This window comes from Salvia miltiorrhiza, chromosome 3 (genome assembly GCF_028751815.1).
Source record: "Salvia miltiorrhiza cultivar Shanhuang (shh) chromosome 3, IMPLAD_Smil_shh, whole genome shotgun sequence".
Lineage (NCBI taxonomy): Eukaryota > Viridiplantae > Streptophyta > Magnoliopsida > Lamiales > Lamiaceae > Salvia > Salvia miltiorrhiza.
In genome coordinates, this window is record NC_080389.1 from 56,954,599 (window position 1) to 56,971,347 (window position 16,749).

A 16,749-nucleotide genomic window follows, 5' to 3' on the forward strand; every position below is an offset into this window, starting at 1 on the left:
GGTGTACAGGCGCAGAAATTCATCGAGAGCTTTTGGCTCTAGCACAACCAATCTTAGATTGTAGAGTGCCTGATGATATTTCTTCTGCTTCTCCTCTGCAGATCCTTCGAAGAAACCCATTCCAAGAAAATGGATTTTAATCTGCTTGGTAGCCAACGTAAGAATTTCAGCGGCTGATGTGTGGCTGAACAATTCATTCTTTCCTTTGGTGTCGGCTCTATCCCAGAATTGTTTTGCCATGCCAGCAAAACTTGCCTCGAAGATTTTGACAAATTCTTCTTTGTCATATTCTATTGTGGCAATCACAATCTTCATTGCTGAAGCCCATTCATCGATGAGTCCCTCCCAATCTTTGAAACTGGCTTCATCGAGGTTGAGAATCAATCCGTATGGATGGATTGGTTCAAGTGTGGCCTTTCCTACAGGAGTATCCCGCATTTGTGGCCTGCGTCTTCTGGTTCGTTGGTAATGGCTTGCATCATCTGAAGCCCCACCCCTTTTTGACGAAGTTTCTTCATGGTGCTCAGGTTTGGGCACCTCAAGGTTTGGCACCTCGTCTCCTTGGTTCATCTTTAGATCCACCATGTTGAGGTTAGCAAAAGATTCTGCTAACTCCTGTAGATCTTCTAATCCGATTCGATCAAGGCTATTCATTTGCCTTTCATGATTCGAATTATGTCCTCCGGTGTCAGCTCCTTGGGTGCTGCATCGAGTGGTAATGGATACGTCGGGTCTTTGGACCATTTTTTCCGAATTTTTCCGGAACATGGTTTTCGCCGTTCGATGTCCTCCACTCTTTTCTGGATATCACGCAAGAGGGTTAGTATTTCCTCTTGCTTGAGTGATATTTTGCTCATCTCCATCGGTAGCTCATACAGCTTGTTGCCGTAATATTCCACCGTCTTTTGAATCTCCCGTAGGTTGACATTTTCGGAAGAGTCTGGCTCGATTTTGTGGTAGCTTGGATAAGCTACTCCCGCCTTGTTTTTTGGTTCCATCAAGTATGATATTGTTGATGGAGGTTGTCTCTCGCCCGTTGGTTTGCCGATATGGCCTCGGCATTCTCTAATAGGGCATCAAGGTATCCCTGGATGTACGTGATTAACTCACGAACGGTTTCCTCGTCCTCGTTGATGTGAACCGCTAAGGCTCGAAAATACACTCGTAATGCGCCTAATAGGCGTCCGTTTTCTCTCTCCATGGATTGGAGAGAAATCCTGTAAACAAGACATCTCGGACATTCGTCCGGATCCATAAATTTCAATGGAGTCTCCTCCCATATAGGTTAATCCCAAAGGTAAAATCATAAAATAAAATAAATATAATATAATTCCTCAATTAAAACCCGCTCTGATACCATTTTAGGCGAAGCGCGGGGATGCAATAATTTTATTATTAATAGAAATTTTTTCCAGAGTATGGTTCAGGTTAACTGTGCTTTTTTGAAAAATATATGGTGTCAATTGTAAATATTAGAAATAAATGAGGTCAAATTGTCTTTAGAAAATTTGGTGGGGCCCATTTATCCTAATTTGTCTTGTTATGAAGGCGTATCACGCCTTGGTGTAGGATAGACTTTTCCCTTGATTGATGTGGAGTTGCTGAAAGTATTTGTTCGTACTTTGAACAATGTGTGCCGACGAATTCTTCTACTGTACAATAACATAGCTCAGGTATGCTTCGTGTCTGAATTTGTAAATCATTAAAAGCTCTGCTTTGATATCTTCATGTATTATTGTTTGGAGAGATTTATGATGTTAGAAACTTTGTTTCACATTTTAATTTACGAAATGATATATTTGGTAATATATTATTGGTAATATATTATCTTTCTATATACCTAATATTTATATAATTTTCACTAACTCACTTTATCTACTTTCTAAATTCTACACATTTCTTAATCTCTGTGTCAGAAGTAATGAGACATTTATAATAGAACAGAGGAGGGAGTACATTTTTATGTAATAATCTGCAAATCATATAGAGCGTGTGTACATAACACTTGAAAAATTAGCTATATTGTAATTGTTAGGTTTTATATTAACTATGGTATCGTATAAATGTTTTCTTATTTATCAGATATTCACTTTGTGTTCTATAATACACATAAAATAATTTTCCCATTTACTATATATTTTGCCCATTTATATTTTTTTTGCCCATTTATATTTTTTTTCCTGATAAATTATACAAGTAAATAAAGAAATTTAAAGATCGCATGACGATGGACTCAAATCCAAAACCCCACCTCAGATATCGGGCATTAATTAACCACCTACCATTAGGCCATTCACATTTTTATATCCATGTGGCCAACCTTCCTATAGGTAGGGATGTCAATCGGGTCAGTCCACCGAATTTTTGGGCTAGCCCTATCGGGTTCCTGGTTAATTGGGTGCGGACTAATCGGGTTGGAGATTTTTTCGGATTGTAAATCTTAACCCTAACCCTAAGCGTTCGGGTTTCGAGCTAATCAAGTTAAAAGCGTAAAAATAAAATTATCATTTGTATTTTATTATTCTTAATGATCTGATGTATAATGTATAAAATATACATAGATATTAAAGATATAAATTATATAGCAAAATATGAAATGCAAAAATATAATATATTCAAGATTACATAACATATAAAATAATTTTTTTTGAGAGTATATAAAATAGGTTAATAACAATAAAATGTTTAACTTTATTCAAAAAATACAAATAAAATATTCAACAATAGTTTGAAATTAAAGAAAAAAAGGCATCTAAAAAAATCTCAAACCCTAAAAGCATAAAGTCTAATGTATTTTAAATTAAATTCAATTTAAAAAAAAAAATCAGTAGCCCAACGGGCTGGCCCGCCAATCCGACGGGCTGACCCGCTTCAACCCGCCAGCTCGAACGGGCCAGCCCGATTTATAATCGGGTTGTGATTTTTCAACCTTAATCTTCTAATTTTGTTGGGTTATTCGGGTCGGTCCATAAGTTTCGAGCTGGATTGACATCCCAGCCTATAGGTATGTACTGAATAAATTCGAGGAATTGTAACAATCATGTAACAATCAGTGACTCGAGCTAAAGAAGGAGGAGTTATTGAACTTGGACAAACTAATTCAATGATGATAGTCGACTGCAAAGAAAATTACAAACACGTCCAATATACTCCCTCCGTCCACGAAATGAGTACCCATTTGTGGACGGCACGGGTTTTAAGAAATGTATGGAGTGTAGTGTGAATAGTTTAAGGGTCCCACTTTTTGAGTGTATTAATTAAAGAGATGTGTGGGGTACACTTGCCAAAAAGGGAAATGGGTACTCATTTCGTGGACGGACGAAAAAGGAAATATGGGTACTCATTTCGTGGACGGAGGGAGTATTTCATAACTCCGCATAACCGCGTTTGATATTTCTGCCGCATTAGTTTTCTTTTGTCAGTATAAAATATAAATAACATAAAGTACATCATTCAAATTCTTCTATCTAACATTTTGCAAAATATTAACTAACAACCAAACCAAACTATTTACTAAATTCCATTGGTTAGATCTAGAAGCTGAAAAGAATTGTTCAAGCTAGAGTCAAGAGCATGAATAAGTCATACGTGAATTTAATTAAAATAGTTGAAAGCCTTTGTCCAATATCTAAATCTATATCAGTGAATCACTTGTCTTCTAAAAATAAACAGAGAGTGAATCACTTATACGGAAATTAATAAAATATAAATAAACAATTTCCTAATTTTCTGTTTTCATCCATCCACGAAACATTTCATTAATTTTCTATTTTTATCCGTCAATAAAATATCTTCCTAATCTATTTTTAAATATAACTCCCCTAACTATTACATTTACAATTTTTTTTTGAAACAACTATTATATTTACAATTCATCATATTTAATTGACCCACCAATTTGTATTTTCTCTATTGTATTTCTATATTTCTATCTTGCATGTTCCACAAAATAAATCTATTCCTCTATTTGATCATAGTGATTTTTTTTAGAAGTTTGATCATAGTGATAGAGAATAGAACCGCGCGTGCCTATTACATAATGTAATACGCGTCGAACTTTTCTTTTCTTTTTAATTAATTAATCTAATAAATCAACTATTAATTAATTAATTAAAGTTTAAAATTAATATATCAAATATATTCTAATTTGATTCATATTTCTTTCATTCTTTTAGGTACAAAATATAGATTGCCTATTATAAGCATATCTGGGATTGGATGAGTTAGAGGCACAATGAGTAGTGATATCAGTAAAAAGGGAAGAATTGGTCAAGGGATTTGGGCAGCTTATAAAATTAATAGGCAAGGGTTTCTGATCATATGGATAACTAGAATAACTCGGAATTTCGTAATTAGGAATAGGATGAGGATTTCCGTAGTAGGTGGTGAAATTGTAAGCATCTATAGAAAGGGTGGTAAAAGAGCAGATGTCGTCATTGTTTATGGAAGCATCGGCCAGCCTGATGGTGGAGTTGTCGTAGTTGATGGCTTTGACATAGTATTTGTGAGAGTTAAGATAGATGGAGGTCACATTGTTTTCGCAGGCTAACTCAAATCTGCCATCACCGCAGTTGCTGGGATCGCCCTTGAGGCGGAAAGGGTGGCTGATGTTGCGAATAATGCCGCAGGCAGATGGGGTGCAGTTTGCTTCACCGGTTTGAAACAAATTATGGAGTAGTGAGAGAATGAAGAGAGATGAAGTGGTGAGGAAGATGAGGTTTTGAGTGATCATGGTTTAGACGGCAACTGATTTTGCGGCATAATTGGTCTAATCTTTTTTTGGAGGAGATATATATCATATATATATGATGCAGAATTGTATATATAATTGGGTGGACATGATTAAATCTTCAAACCAGAAGCCAACAAGACTTGTGAGGTCCATTACACAACCTTCATTATCACATTCCCAATCAATAGTAGGCAAAACGTAATTGATACTTGAATAGAATAAGAGCTTGTGTTAGTTACACAACCTTCATTATCACATTCCCAATCAATAGTAGGCAAAACGTAATTGATACTCCCTCCGTCCCAAACGAAATGTCCTGTTTTTCTTTTTGAGCTGTCCCAAACGAAATGTCATGTTTCCTTTTTTGGCATACACTCTCTCTATACTTAATATTTAAATAATTTCCACCAACTCACTTTATCTACTTTATACATATTTCTTAATCTCCGTGCCGAAAAGAAATAGGCCATTTCGTTTGGGACGGAGGGAGTACTTGAATAGAATAAGAGCTTGTGTTAGTTAAGTGCAATATCAGAGTTTTTTTTTTAGTTTATGGGACCTGCAACTGCTACTTTTGATGCAGATGAGGTGTACTAATTATTTCCCAACAAAAAGTGACCACATTTCTATTTTTGGTTTATCGTATAAGTGGCCCAAATACAAAATAAGAAAGATTTTGGCTTAATTAAGCCCATTAAATCAGCTTTAATTATCTTGTTAATTTAAACCTATCATTATCTATTTCTACCTAAGCCTAGTTGCAGTAAATTGTTTTCATCTCATTCTTCTCTCGTCTCTCTCTACCAACCACACTATGAAAGGGCAAGAATTCTCCACATCTCCGTCGTCGATCCTCGAATCCTTGCCCTCTGATTTCTCCCCGCCAGCCTTGTTGTCGACGCCGAGCCACTATGTCTCCAGTTCTTGTTCGCTATTTTATTAACACGCCGCAAGTGTACGAGTGCAATTGTGTACAGTAGCAAGCAAGGTCGTATTCCACAGAGACTAATTATTATCAATGCCTATCCTAAATTATTCTACTCTATCTGGACAAACGAAAATGAGAGTTTTTGTAGTAAAGAACAAAATAAATAAAAAGCAGGAAAGAAAATAAAGCAAGCTGTGAAACAGAGAAACAGATAAGACAAGATTTCCCAAGGCAAAGGTTTCAACAGATTCTCCTAACTAACATGTTCAATTCAATTAATCAGATGATTCCTAAGGCAATCTCTAAGCTAGTTCATACCCACTCCCGTGGCATACAAACCGTTGATTACATGCAAGGCTACCATCCCTGGATCACACTTCTAACATGTAACTCCTAAAAGTTCCTAGGATTAACGCCCTCACAGTTATCAATTCCCTTTAGAATTAAAATAAATATGTTCTATGTTCTTAGTTCAGGTAATAATTATCATCTCCCGATCTCAAATTAAAACCTATGATTATGCTAAATTGGTGACCAATCAATAAAGCAAACAATTAAAACAAGAACATAGAAAGGAAAAACAATCTCAATTAATTGAATCAAACAGTCAGAAATTCAAACCATGTCTACTCCCTAAACCCTGGGAAAAAGGGATTCTAGCCACACATAGACATATAAACTAGAATCAATATCTCAATAAAACAGAAAAACATTCAACAATAAAACCGTAGTGAAATCGAGAATCTTCAATCTTGCTCTGTCTCTGTTCTCCGTCTCTCTCAGCTCTCAGGAAAAGTAAAATATGATATAAAGTGATAAAAGGTGCAGAGAATAAGTTCTTGGGGAGTATTTATATGCCCTAGGTCTTGTAGCTCTCAAAAATACCCAAAATCGCTAAAAAAATGAATTTTGGGCGGAAATACGGCGACTCGCGCGGCCGCATGGCTGGCCCGCGTGACGAAACAGAACTCCTGACAGCTTTGCGCAGTGATTTTGTTTTAGCTCGTTCTCTCTCGTCCGAACTCCGATTTATGATCCGTTTGCGCTCACGAACTCCTCTCGAGACGAACTACAACTTGTATTTCATCTAATTCTTCCAAATTCTGCTTCATTATTTCTGAAAATTCGTTCAAACACAAGCAAGTAACAAGTTCTTGACCATAAACGAATATAAGCTCAAATAGACCATCAAACACACAAAATCCTCACAACTAAGCATAAAAAATGACACACCAAGAGGTAAAAATGCATGTTTATCAGTTCTCGAGGGGTGCAAACCCTAGGTCCGTCCATGATAAAACTTTCTAAGTTTTTTTGGGACGTTCACTAAAAGACTTTATATATTCAATTTTTGGACTATACCCACCACTTATAATACCCCATTTACCCTTACTTTTTCATCACTTCAAATACAAATTAAAACAATACAATACTAAGTACAAGATCTTTTCACCATTCTCAATATTCAACAACCACATTTTAAAACCCGTGTCACTCCTTCCTAATGAAGTTGTATATATTTTTATTTTCTTTTCTTTTGATTGTTGTTAATTTGTTACTTCCTCTGTCCTATGAATCTTGACACGTTTGGTTTCGGCACGAAAATTAAGGAATTATAGATTAGTGTTTTAAGTGTGTAGTTAATAAATTATAAAAGTGATAAAGTATGAGAGAGAAGGTGATAAAAGTGATAAAGTAGGAGAGAGAAAATAATAAAAGTAATAAAGTAGGAGATAGAAGTTACCTTATTTGGAAATGTGTCAAGATTCGTGAAACGGCCCAAAAAGAAAAACGTGTCAAGATTCGTGAGACGGATGAGAGTATATTTGATTTCTTAAATTTAATTTATGTTGGATCTTTGGCTCAGAACAAGCCAAGAAACTGCAGCTAACACCAGAATTTGAAGAATACCAAATTTCTCTCAAGAACCCTAAACTCACGCAATGAAAACGAATGAACAAGACACCAAAATTACGTGGTTCAGCAAAACTTGCCTACATCCACGGAGGGTCAACATATTCTACTTTATTCAGAGATTGAAAACAAGAACTGCAAAGATGTTTCCCGATAAGACAAATGTGAGCACAAAGAAAGCAAAACTATGCTCTCAACTCTTCTTCTCTCACACTTCTTTTCTCTCTCGCTATTGATACATCAATCTCCTAACCAACTACAAACATAAGCCTATATAGCAATCTTTAGAACTAATCACAGCCCTCAGAAAACCAGCTCATCCAACGGCTGATAAACAAGCTGCTAAACCATGCAGCTCAATAAAACAGTAATAACAGAATGTGTCACAGCCCAAAACCGTTTAGTTCCTTTGCAATTTTTAAATTTTCGAGTTATTAATAAATATATCTATAAGCCGAGTTTATGAATTTTGTCTAATCGCACCTTAGTCAGATGAATAACGTTGTAAGTCATGTCTTTAAAAAATTGAAATTTACGTTCTTATATATTTAATTAAATTTGAATTATAAGTAAATATTTATATATGCTTATTATATTGGGCCTAGTTAATTAAAAGTTTAATAATTGGGCCAGATTTATGATGATGGGCGAATATATTTATGTAATTTTGCATAATTTTAAAACATTAGCTATTATTAAATATAATTTTTTATTTTAATTCTGTTAGAGATTTAACTAAATTTGCTTCAAGTTTAATTTTGTGGACTTCATATCCCCACGTATTAACCGTAGCACCCAAGCATCAAACAGCCGCCTTACTTTTTTCATCCACATCCATCTTCATCACCGCCATCGTTTTTGTATCATATTTATTCATCTTATTCACTTACAAATCATAATTTTTACACAGCAAGCAGATTTCTCCTTCCGGTAATTTCATTTCCTCCTCTTTCACAGTATGATAAGTTCTTTTCCTGATTTGTAATTCAGCAAAATCCAAGTTATTCTCTTGTCTTGCAAAAACGCAACAGCCAAAATTCCCACAAAAGAAATTCTTGTTTTTATTTCCAAACTTGCATACATATCATTGAAACTATTTTCTGTAAATTCCATAAGGAAATCAAATAGAACAGAGATATTACTAATTACACAGAAAAGGAAAAATAGGAGAAGAAACTGGAGATGGGAGTTTATGGCATAGAACAGGGGGAGGGACGGTGGAGTAGCGCCGCCGTGCGCTGTTGCTGGCGGAAGGCGGCGGCTGGCGGAAGGAAGAAGGGGCAGCGGTACGGTGGTCTTGGACGCTGCTATACTGGTCGGTCGGACAGACGGAGAAGGCACCTGGGCAGCACCACGAGGGCTGAGATGGTGGTGCTGCTGTCGACCAGGAGAGATGAGGGAGGAGGGTGAAGGTGACGCCGGGCAGGAGAGAGTGGTGCTGGCAGGCGACGAAGGGTCGCCGGAGAAGGCGCGGCCGCGGTTGTGGCTGGTGTGGCGAGGACAGGGCAGGGGAGGAGGAAGAGACATGAGGGAGGAGGGCGAGAAGTGAGGGGTGAGAAGGAGAGAGGTCGAAGGGAAGGACAGAGGAGGCGGAGCCGCCGGCCTCCGGGGACGGCGCTGCCGTCCGGTGGCGGCGGCAGGAAGGCACTGAGAGAGAGAGAGGGAGTGAAGCTGCGTGAGTTTTGTGAGCAATTAGGGTGTGGGTGTGTGTGTAAATTAGGGGAGTTGGAAGAGTGGACTTGGGCTTGGGCCTAGGCTGTTTTATTAATGGACTTCCTTTATTTAAAATGGTTGGGCTCAGTTTAATCATTAGCTGGGCTTCAGATTTTAATTTTACTCTAATTAAATTGGACTTTGTATTTTTGAACACTAACCCAAAATTTTATAAGAAGCATACATTTTACTGTTTGATTCATTAGACCAATTATTTTCAAATAATTTTATGATAATAAATTCTTAAGATTTAAATTATTATTATTATTATTATTATTATTATTAAAGTTTAATTAGGCCCTTATGTTTATTATTTGAATTTATCTGACTAGGTGCGACGCGACCAGGACATGGATTTTAATTTGAATTATCAGAATTAGCTTTCAAGTTGAACTTCAAATTCAGGTGTGGATTTATTTCAGTACATGCTGTGGTTAATTGTTGTCCATTTTAATATTATGTGTTTACCATATGTGAGGTGCATTAAATTATATATCGCTAGTGGCCCGTTGAATGAGTCCAGGATGGTAAAGATCCTTGGTATGCCACAATGCGATATACATGTTAAGTTATGATTGCAATCATAGTCGCCAGGGGCCGGCTGAATCAGTCCAGGACGGAAAGGTCCTTGGTATGCCACCGTGCGACTTTCAGTTACGAATGTTACGATCATATGTGTTTCCATTTTATTAACGTGGACAATGATTGCATGTTCCCACACTGAGTGTACCCTGTATGCTCATCCCATATTTAACATTTTCAGGTTTTAAAGGCCGGTGACGCGTGGAAAGTCGAATGGCGAGTCAAATATTTTGTATTTAGTTTTACTTAAAAATGTTATGTTTAGTAAAGTATTTTAAAATAAGATATTTATTTCTTTATTTTCACATTAAATATTTATTTATAGTCATGTTTTTCCGCGTGCGTTTTCATTTAAAATTAAAATGAATTTGGGTGTCACAGAATGAATTATGTTATGTTGCTTTTGCTACTTGGTCCTTCTCTGATGTGCATGATAGTCTTTTGAAAGTATAGACTTTGCAGTCACAACCTCACAATTTATGTTTTGTATTGTAGAATGTACTTAAATGAAGATTTTTTTTATTACTAATTTTATTATAAATATTTATAAAATAATTAATTTATATTAAATTATAAAGAATAAAAATGAGAATTAAATAAATATGAATAAATATTGAGTTAGTTGAAAGTGGGTGAAAAGTGATTTCAGTAAAAATTTAAGTTTGAGAAGGTATTGTTATAGGTGAAAGTAAGAGTAGGAGAATATGATGGTATGGTGGAAGCCTGCAATGATGTAATTGAATATAGTTTTTTGAGTTGTGTAATTGAATATCATTTTAATCCTTTCGTTGACTTTTATTTAGTTATTTTAATGGAAAGCGACACAACTATCATTAAATCAAATATGTCACGAAACAGCCTCGTCGCCAAGGAGGAAAATTGGAGGTCCAGGTAATCTGCTCACCATCTTGCGCCGCATGTTTAGCACATCTCCATCAATTCAACATTTGAATCTCTTTAATCCACTATTTATTTAATTACCGATATCGATAATGCTATTAAGGCCCATCAGATTTTGAATGGATGAGTCATGCTTTTATAGGTCTTTTTTTTAATAGCCTGGCATATTTAACTATATTTAGATATGCTTCAAATGATGCTTTATCAAGCAACATATATATAAATATTGTTTCTTGAATATATATTAATATATATATATAAGAATCTATTAATAAATTCAGAGGTACATACACATAAACCATATGGTCGACACACAGGAACATTAATTCACTAGTCATATAACTAACTTGCAAAATCGATGGGAATTACACTAAACTATACGGAAAATGGTAAACTAAATCTCTAAACAAAGTGCACACTTAAGCACTGTTTGCACAGTCCATCACTCCTGATCAGAGGAACATGTGAATTCGGATTGATCAACATTCACTACAATTTGCGTTGATTCATATGGATAATTAGGAACATGCAGACGTTCAACATCACCTTCCAGCATTTGCAGTACTTTACTCATTGAAGGACGATCATCTGGGCTCATCTGTATGCACCATAGTGCAATTATTGTCATCTTTCGAGCAACCTTCCTCGTACCATCATTCTCATCTTTATCAAAATCTATATCCTTTCCCTGCTCAAAGTAGTCATATATCCAGTATGGAAAATGTTGGCTAGAACCGCCCTTGTTTCCTCTCAAGTCTCTGTTTAAGCCCACCATTTCCATCAATAGCATCCCGAAACTATACACATCGGCCTTGTAAGAGATTGCCCCAATACTTCTGGTAATGAGTTCAGGAGCAACATACCCTATGGTTCCTCTAGCAGCAGTCATTGTCACAGTCTTCTTATCCGTGGAGCAAAATTTTGCTAGTCCAAAATCAGATATTTTAGGGATGAACTTATCATCAAGGAGTATGTTATGAGGCTTGATGTCAAAATGCAGAATCTGGATGTCGCACCCTCGATGCAAATACTCAATTCCTCGAGCTATTCCAACTGCAATATCAAACTTTGTGTCCCAATTTAAGGAATCCATTTTATCTCGATTGAAGAGGTACTTTTCAAGAGAACCATTCGGCATGAAATCAAAGACGAGGGCCCGCTTGGAGCCTTGTGCACAATATCCAACTAGTTTCGCCACATTCACATGGTGGATCCTTCCCAAAGTTGCTATTTCATTCATAAAGTCTTGGTCATTTGCTCCAGATTTTCGGAGAAGTTTGACTGCAACATCATGCCCACTTCGGAGCTTTCCTTTGTAAACCGAACCATAGCCACCTTCACCTAGTTTTTCTTGAAAATATCTGGTCATTTTCTTTATATCTGAGTATGAGTACCTGATTGTTGTGAGTTTGTTGTCACTTTGGAGGAATGACTCTATTGTGTTATACATGGACAAATGTCTTCTTCGGAATTTGTAGATCAAAAGCCACAACACAATAGGAAACACGATGACCCTTGGTGCCAAGATGATGAAGTCTGCATGGGATGGCAAATAAAAAGTCTTCGATAAAATGTTCGTTTCCATAATTTTTGCGAAAATAATGCACGACGAAAAATGTATTTAATTAAATACTCATATTTATATACAATGATGCTTCTAATATGATAATACTACTTTTTATGTACTCTAATCATGTTTATTTTCATATCAATTGCACATTATACAAAGATTAATAATTCAAATTGGTTTATGTATATTACTTGAGAGAACTTTAAAAATAAAGTTACAGGATTGTTATTTTTGGCATTTTACTTTCATAATCATTCACTCATTCTAACTCAAATATAAAAGCGAAAGTGAAATGTAATTATGTTTTTGAAGATCTTTTAAAATCGACATGCATGCTTTTCAATATATTTTGACAAATTGAATAAATAATTTTATAAATCAGAACCCAAAATAGTAACTAGTGAGTAGAACGTAAATTAAAAAGCGCACCGATGGTGACTGGTACAACGAGCAGCGGGGGAAATTGGCCGGGTTCTGCAACCACACCCATCAATGTATGACTAAATTAAAACAGAGACAACGAAATGCTGAAAAACCAAAGGAATGTAAGGATTCGTACGGAGATAAATAATGCTGGATAATAGAGAGAAAATATGATATACGAGTAGTGTTAGAGCGATGAATCCAAAGATGGTGAATACAAGCAGGGCCGGCCCTGACATTCTGGGGGCCCTAGGCGAAAGGGAAAAAAAATGCCCTCTAGAAAATAAAGCTTCATAATTTTATAGCAAATTTGAGATAGCTGCATATATAACTAACATTATAAAGTGCAATAAATCATAAATTAATGATCAAATAATTATAGAAATAAAGTAGATTTTTAACCAGTATAGTCTTTTTTTAGGGAGACAATAACCACATTATAATCAACAATATTCTATATGCAATAAAAATATTTAAAAAATAATCTAAAATTTTTAATAGGATTAATATTAGTGGACTTGTATTTATTTTGGGGCCCCCTAAATTTAAGGGGCCCTAGGCCCTTGCCCCTTTGGCCCTATGCAAGGGCCGGCCCTGAATACAAGCACTACAACAAAAAACACATATTGAGACAATTATTTAGAGACATTTTTTATTAAGTGTCTCTAAATTATTTTTTGGGGCAATTGTTAAATACTAATTACATATAGGGACATATAATATTTCAATTTCACTAATTAATTAAAATCCTTTTGAAGGACGTGCCTATTTTGTTGGACTTTCTTCCTCCCTTAATCCAATTTCACTCAAACACTTTCAATTTTCCTACCATTCATTTCAAACACTTCTCGTTCCGTCTTCTTGCGGCCTCCGGCGAGGCCGCGCTCGGACGAGGCGTCACCCTTCTCATGTGTCCCCTCTCTGATTCACTTTTCTCCAACAGCTAATTCAAGCCCTAGCTTTTTAATCATCACAATATTCTGCCGCCGCACTGGGGATTCCGGCGAGCCCTAGTCTCTCCCAAAAGAAAGAACCTCGCTGCCTCTCTCTTCGCCTGGATTCGGCGATTGCCATCTCCTAGCCTCTACCTACCGTCGACTTCTCCCACTGCTGGACGGAGCGGAGCAGCCCGCGTTTGCCAACGCCGACTCCTGAAGCTGCGTCGCCATTTGCCATACACCCGGCTCCGACATCGCAGTCGCTCCACCGCCTCACTTCCAGGGGAGTCACCGCCGTTTCCATGGACGGCAGCCTTCGGTTAAACACCGCCCCTCTTCCTCTGGCCATCTGTGGCTGGACGTTGGAGCAGGGCAGCGTCACCCATTTCCGGTTCTCACAAGCTCAAGGGAGTCTCTCACAAACAGGTAAGCTCTCTAAGTAGAATATTAATCAACAGCCCTTAGCTAAACTCTTCTCGCCCCAATCGAAGAAGCCTAGGTTTTTATTGAAGTAGGTGAACAAGGGAATCAAAATTCCAAACAAGATACATCTTGTTGCTCTGCAATTCTAGGTATATATCCATATAAATTATTTCTTAATTTTCAATTTTCAGTAGCTTATTATGTTTTTGGTATTTTTCCTTTAGAAACTGAATGCCTGGTTAGAGTTGATGCTCGATTAAATATTGGATCCGACTAACTGAAAAATGCTTTTGACTGTTTATGAGAATACCAGAGAGAAGCATAGTTTCCTGGAATCTAATGCTTTTTGAGGTATGTTCAGGAAGATGATACTACAAGTGGAACCTAATGATAATGAGATTGTGGATATCAGTGTGAACAGGTGTTGATTTTGTAAGTGTAGATGTTCTCTTACATATTCAAGTATGATCAAGGTACCTTAACCATATTAATATTGTCTGAGGTATTCTAGCAATGCAGAGCTGGGAAAGAGCAATGCATGTTTTAATTACGTTGTCAAGAATGAAATGAGTTCATTGATATCCATTTATTCAAGATTTGGCTTCATAAATGTTTCTTGCTCCTCATAAGATGATTAGTCTCATATATGAACCTAAAGACATACAAAGAGTTGGAGCGCTCTCTGTACTTATTGAACAGTTTGGTTAGATTAGCCTGTTTGCTTACTTGTCTTTTGATGCCTCTAAATGACTCAACTCTAGTACTTAAATAACAAAAGAAACTAGGGCTCTAGAAACAAAGCCTGTTCCATCCTTTTATTCTAACCCCTAAATAAAAGACTGAAAAAACAAAAAGGAATGCAAGGATTCTTACGGGGATATATCATGTCGACCAATAGAGGTAAAATATGATATAAGAGTAGTGATACAGCCGCGAATCCAAAGATGGTGAATACAGGAGGGCTAACCGCTGCACACAACACACCTGCAATTTATGTTTTTTAATTACTAAATCAAGATTTATAGCGCCAAATTGATAAACAAATAATGGAATATCTCGTAAAGCATAAATAATTGAAGAGCATACCTAGGATAACCGCAAGAATTGGGACAAACTCTGCCGATATACATACAAGAGTAGTAGTGATGATGATCAGTTTCCAGAATACAAAGCATTAGCAAAATATATGAATGATATGAGAGAGTAAGAGTGCATCTTTCATGCGTACCCCACATTGGTAATGCCGAGGATGTTCCACACCTGGGGCACACAGTGAGCTCAAATCCATACATGAGCGATTGGTGGATTTCTGAAAGCGAAACGTTGTTCAAATCCTTAAATTCCTGCCATGATGTCATCACTATCACCTCTACTCCGCACAAATGTGGTAATTCCGAGGCGTTCAAGTGGCCGACCTTGATATAACTGTATCTGGGATTTGATGCACAATCTGTAAGGAGGGAAGAATTCTTCAAGGGATGAGGGCAGCTTACAAAATTAATAGGGTAGGGTATAACATCATATATATAAGCATTTCCTGGAATGTGGTAAGGAAGAGGATGTGGATTATAAGAGAGGAAGTTATAGTCATATGCGTAGGTGAAGTTATAGTGATATGCGGAATAGGTGGGGAAAGAGCAGATGTCATCATTGTTTAGGGAAGCATCAACCAGCCTGATGGTGGAGTTATGGTAGTTGATGGCTTTGACATAGTATTTATGAGAGTTGAGAGAGATGGAGGTCACATTGTTTTCGCAGCGTAATTCAAATCTGCTGTCACCGCAGTTTTTGGAGTCGCCTTTGAGGCGGAAAGGGGAGCTGATATTGGGAATGATACCGCAGGCAGAAGGGCTGCACTTTGCATTGCAAGATCCAAAGGAATAGAGTAGTAAAAGAATAAAGAGAGATGAACATTTCATCATTGTTGATTCATTGATTGTAAACAACACCACACTATTCATAGTTCTTCTCCAAATGGAGTGCAGAGTCCGAGATTAAACAAAGATTTAAAAAGTGTTAGTCAAATGAGCTAGCATAGGCTACTATTATAGCTCATGCCAATTTCCAAGCATTTATGGCAAATAGTTCTAATTTCAAACTTTGCTGCCATTCTATGCAAACACCACCTCATATTTGCCTATAAATTGAGGCTTGCATCAGAGCTTTGAAGAACACCACCATTATGTGATGGAATTATTAATCAATTGATGATTAACAAAATTAGACGACCGCTGACTTTGCAGCATTACATAGTCTACTCTTTTTGAAATAAATTATGGAGTAGTGAGAGAATCAAGAGCGATGAAGTGGTGAGGTAGATGAGATTTTGAGTGATCATGGTTTAGACGACAACGGATTTTGCAGCATAATTAGTCTGCTCTTTTTGGATGATATATATCTATACCTATTATATATATATATATATATATATATATATATATTATAAAAGAGCCTTGTTTTATAAAATTTGATTTGCCTAATATGTCCCTAATTCTATAAATCTATTATTTAAATCCAAGACTTATTAATTTTTTTAAACAAATTTACTATATAAATTCAATAAATTTATAAAGAAAAACTCAACGAATTATGTTATTAAGTCCTACTAAAATCTAAATCTATATAC

General features: G+C 36.4%; 2 protein-coding genes and 2 long non-coding RNA genes across 5 annotated transcripts; 2 read left to right on the top strand and 2 right to left on the bottom strand.

Annotated features, from left to right (window-relative positions):
- Positions 1-8,371: 8,371 nt before the first annotated feature.
- Positions 8,372-10,278, top strand: LOC131014642 (uncharacterized). Its single transcript, XR_009098288.1, has 3 exons — positions 8,372-8,504; positions 9,620-9,692; positions 10,051-10,278. It is a non-coding gene; the product is annotated as an uncharacterized LOC131014642 (long non-coding RNA).
- Positions 10,279-11,024: 746 nt separating this feature from the next.
- LOC131014639 (rust resistance kinase Lr10-like) lies at positions 11,025-16,108 on the bottom strand. 2 transcript variants are annotated; one of them, XM_057942677.1, is made up of 4 exons: positions 15,352-16,108; positions 12,899-13,038; positions 12,769-12,813; positions 11,025-12,305 (listed from the first exon to the last, which is right to left on the bottom strand). In XM_057942677.1, the coding sequence occupies exons 2-4, from the start codon at positions 12,999-13,001 to the stop codon at positions 11,212-11,214; spliced, it is 1,242 nt and encodes a 413-aa protein (XP_057798660.1). In that variant the 5' UTR covers positions 13,002-13,038; positions 15,352-16,108; the 3' UTR covers positions 11,025-11,211. The 2 variants fall into 2 exon arrangements, with proteins under 2 accessions (XP_057798660.1, XP_057798658.1); XM_057942675.1 differs by having other exon boundaries at positions 12,899-13,011; positions 15,352-16,054.
- LOC131014641 (uncharacterized) lies at positions 13,450-14,717 on the top strand. The gene is made up of 2 exons (XR_009098287.1): positions 13,450-14,272; positions 14,485-14,717. It is a non-coding gene; the product is annotated as an uncharacterized LOC131014641 (long non-coding RNA).
- LOC131014640 (uncharacterized) lies at positions 14,808-16,084 on the bottom strand. The gene is made up of 2 exons (XM_057942678.1): positions 15,210-16,084; positions 14,808-15,107 (listed from the first exon to the last, which is right to left on the bottom strand). Exons 1-2 carry the CDS (start codon positions 16,082-16,084, stop codon positions 15,086-15,088), a joined length of 897 nt encoding a protein of 298 aa, XP_057798661.1. The 3' UTR covers positions 14,808-15,085.
- Positions 16,109-16,749: the final 641 nt, after the last annotated feature.

Coding starts and splice junctions, on each gene's coding strand:
- LOC131014640 (XM_057942678.1), bottom strand. CDS start 16,084: ATGAATAGTGTGGTGTTGTTTACAATCAATGAATCAACAATGATGAAA. Junction 15,108..15,209: donor AATTCTTGCGGTTATCCTAG/GTATGCTCTTCA, acceptor CATAAATTGCAG/GTGTGTTGTGTGCAGCGGTT.
- LOC131014639 (XM_057942677.1), bottom strand. CDS start 13,001: ATGTCAGGGCCGGCCCTGCTTGTATTCACCATCTTTGGATTCATCGCT. Junction 12,814..12,898: donor ATCCAGCATTATTTATCTCC/GTACGAATCCTT, acceptor GTGTGGTTGCAG/AACCCGGCCAATTTCCCCCG. Junction 12,306..12,768: donor CGTTGTACCAGTCACCATCG/GTGCGCTTTTTA, acceptor CATCCCATGCAG/ACTTCATCATCTTGGCACCA.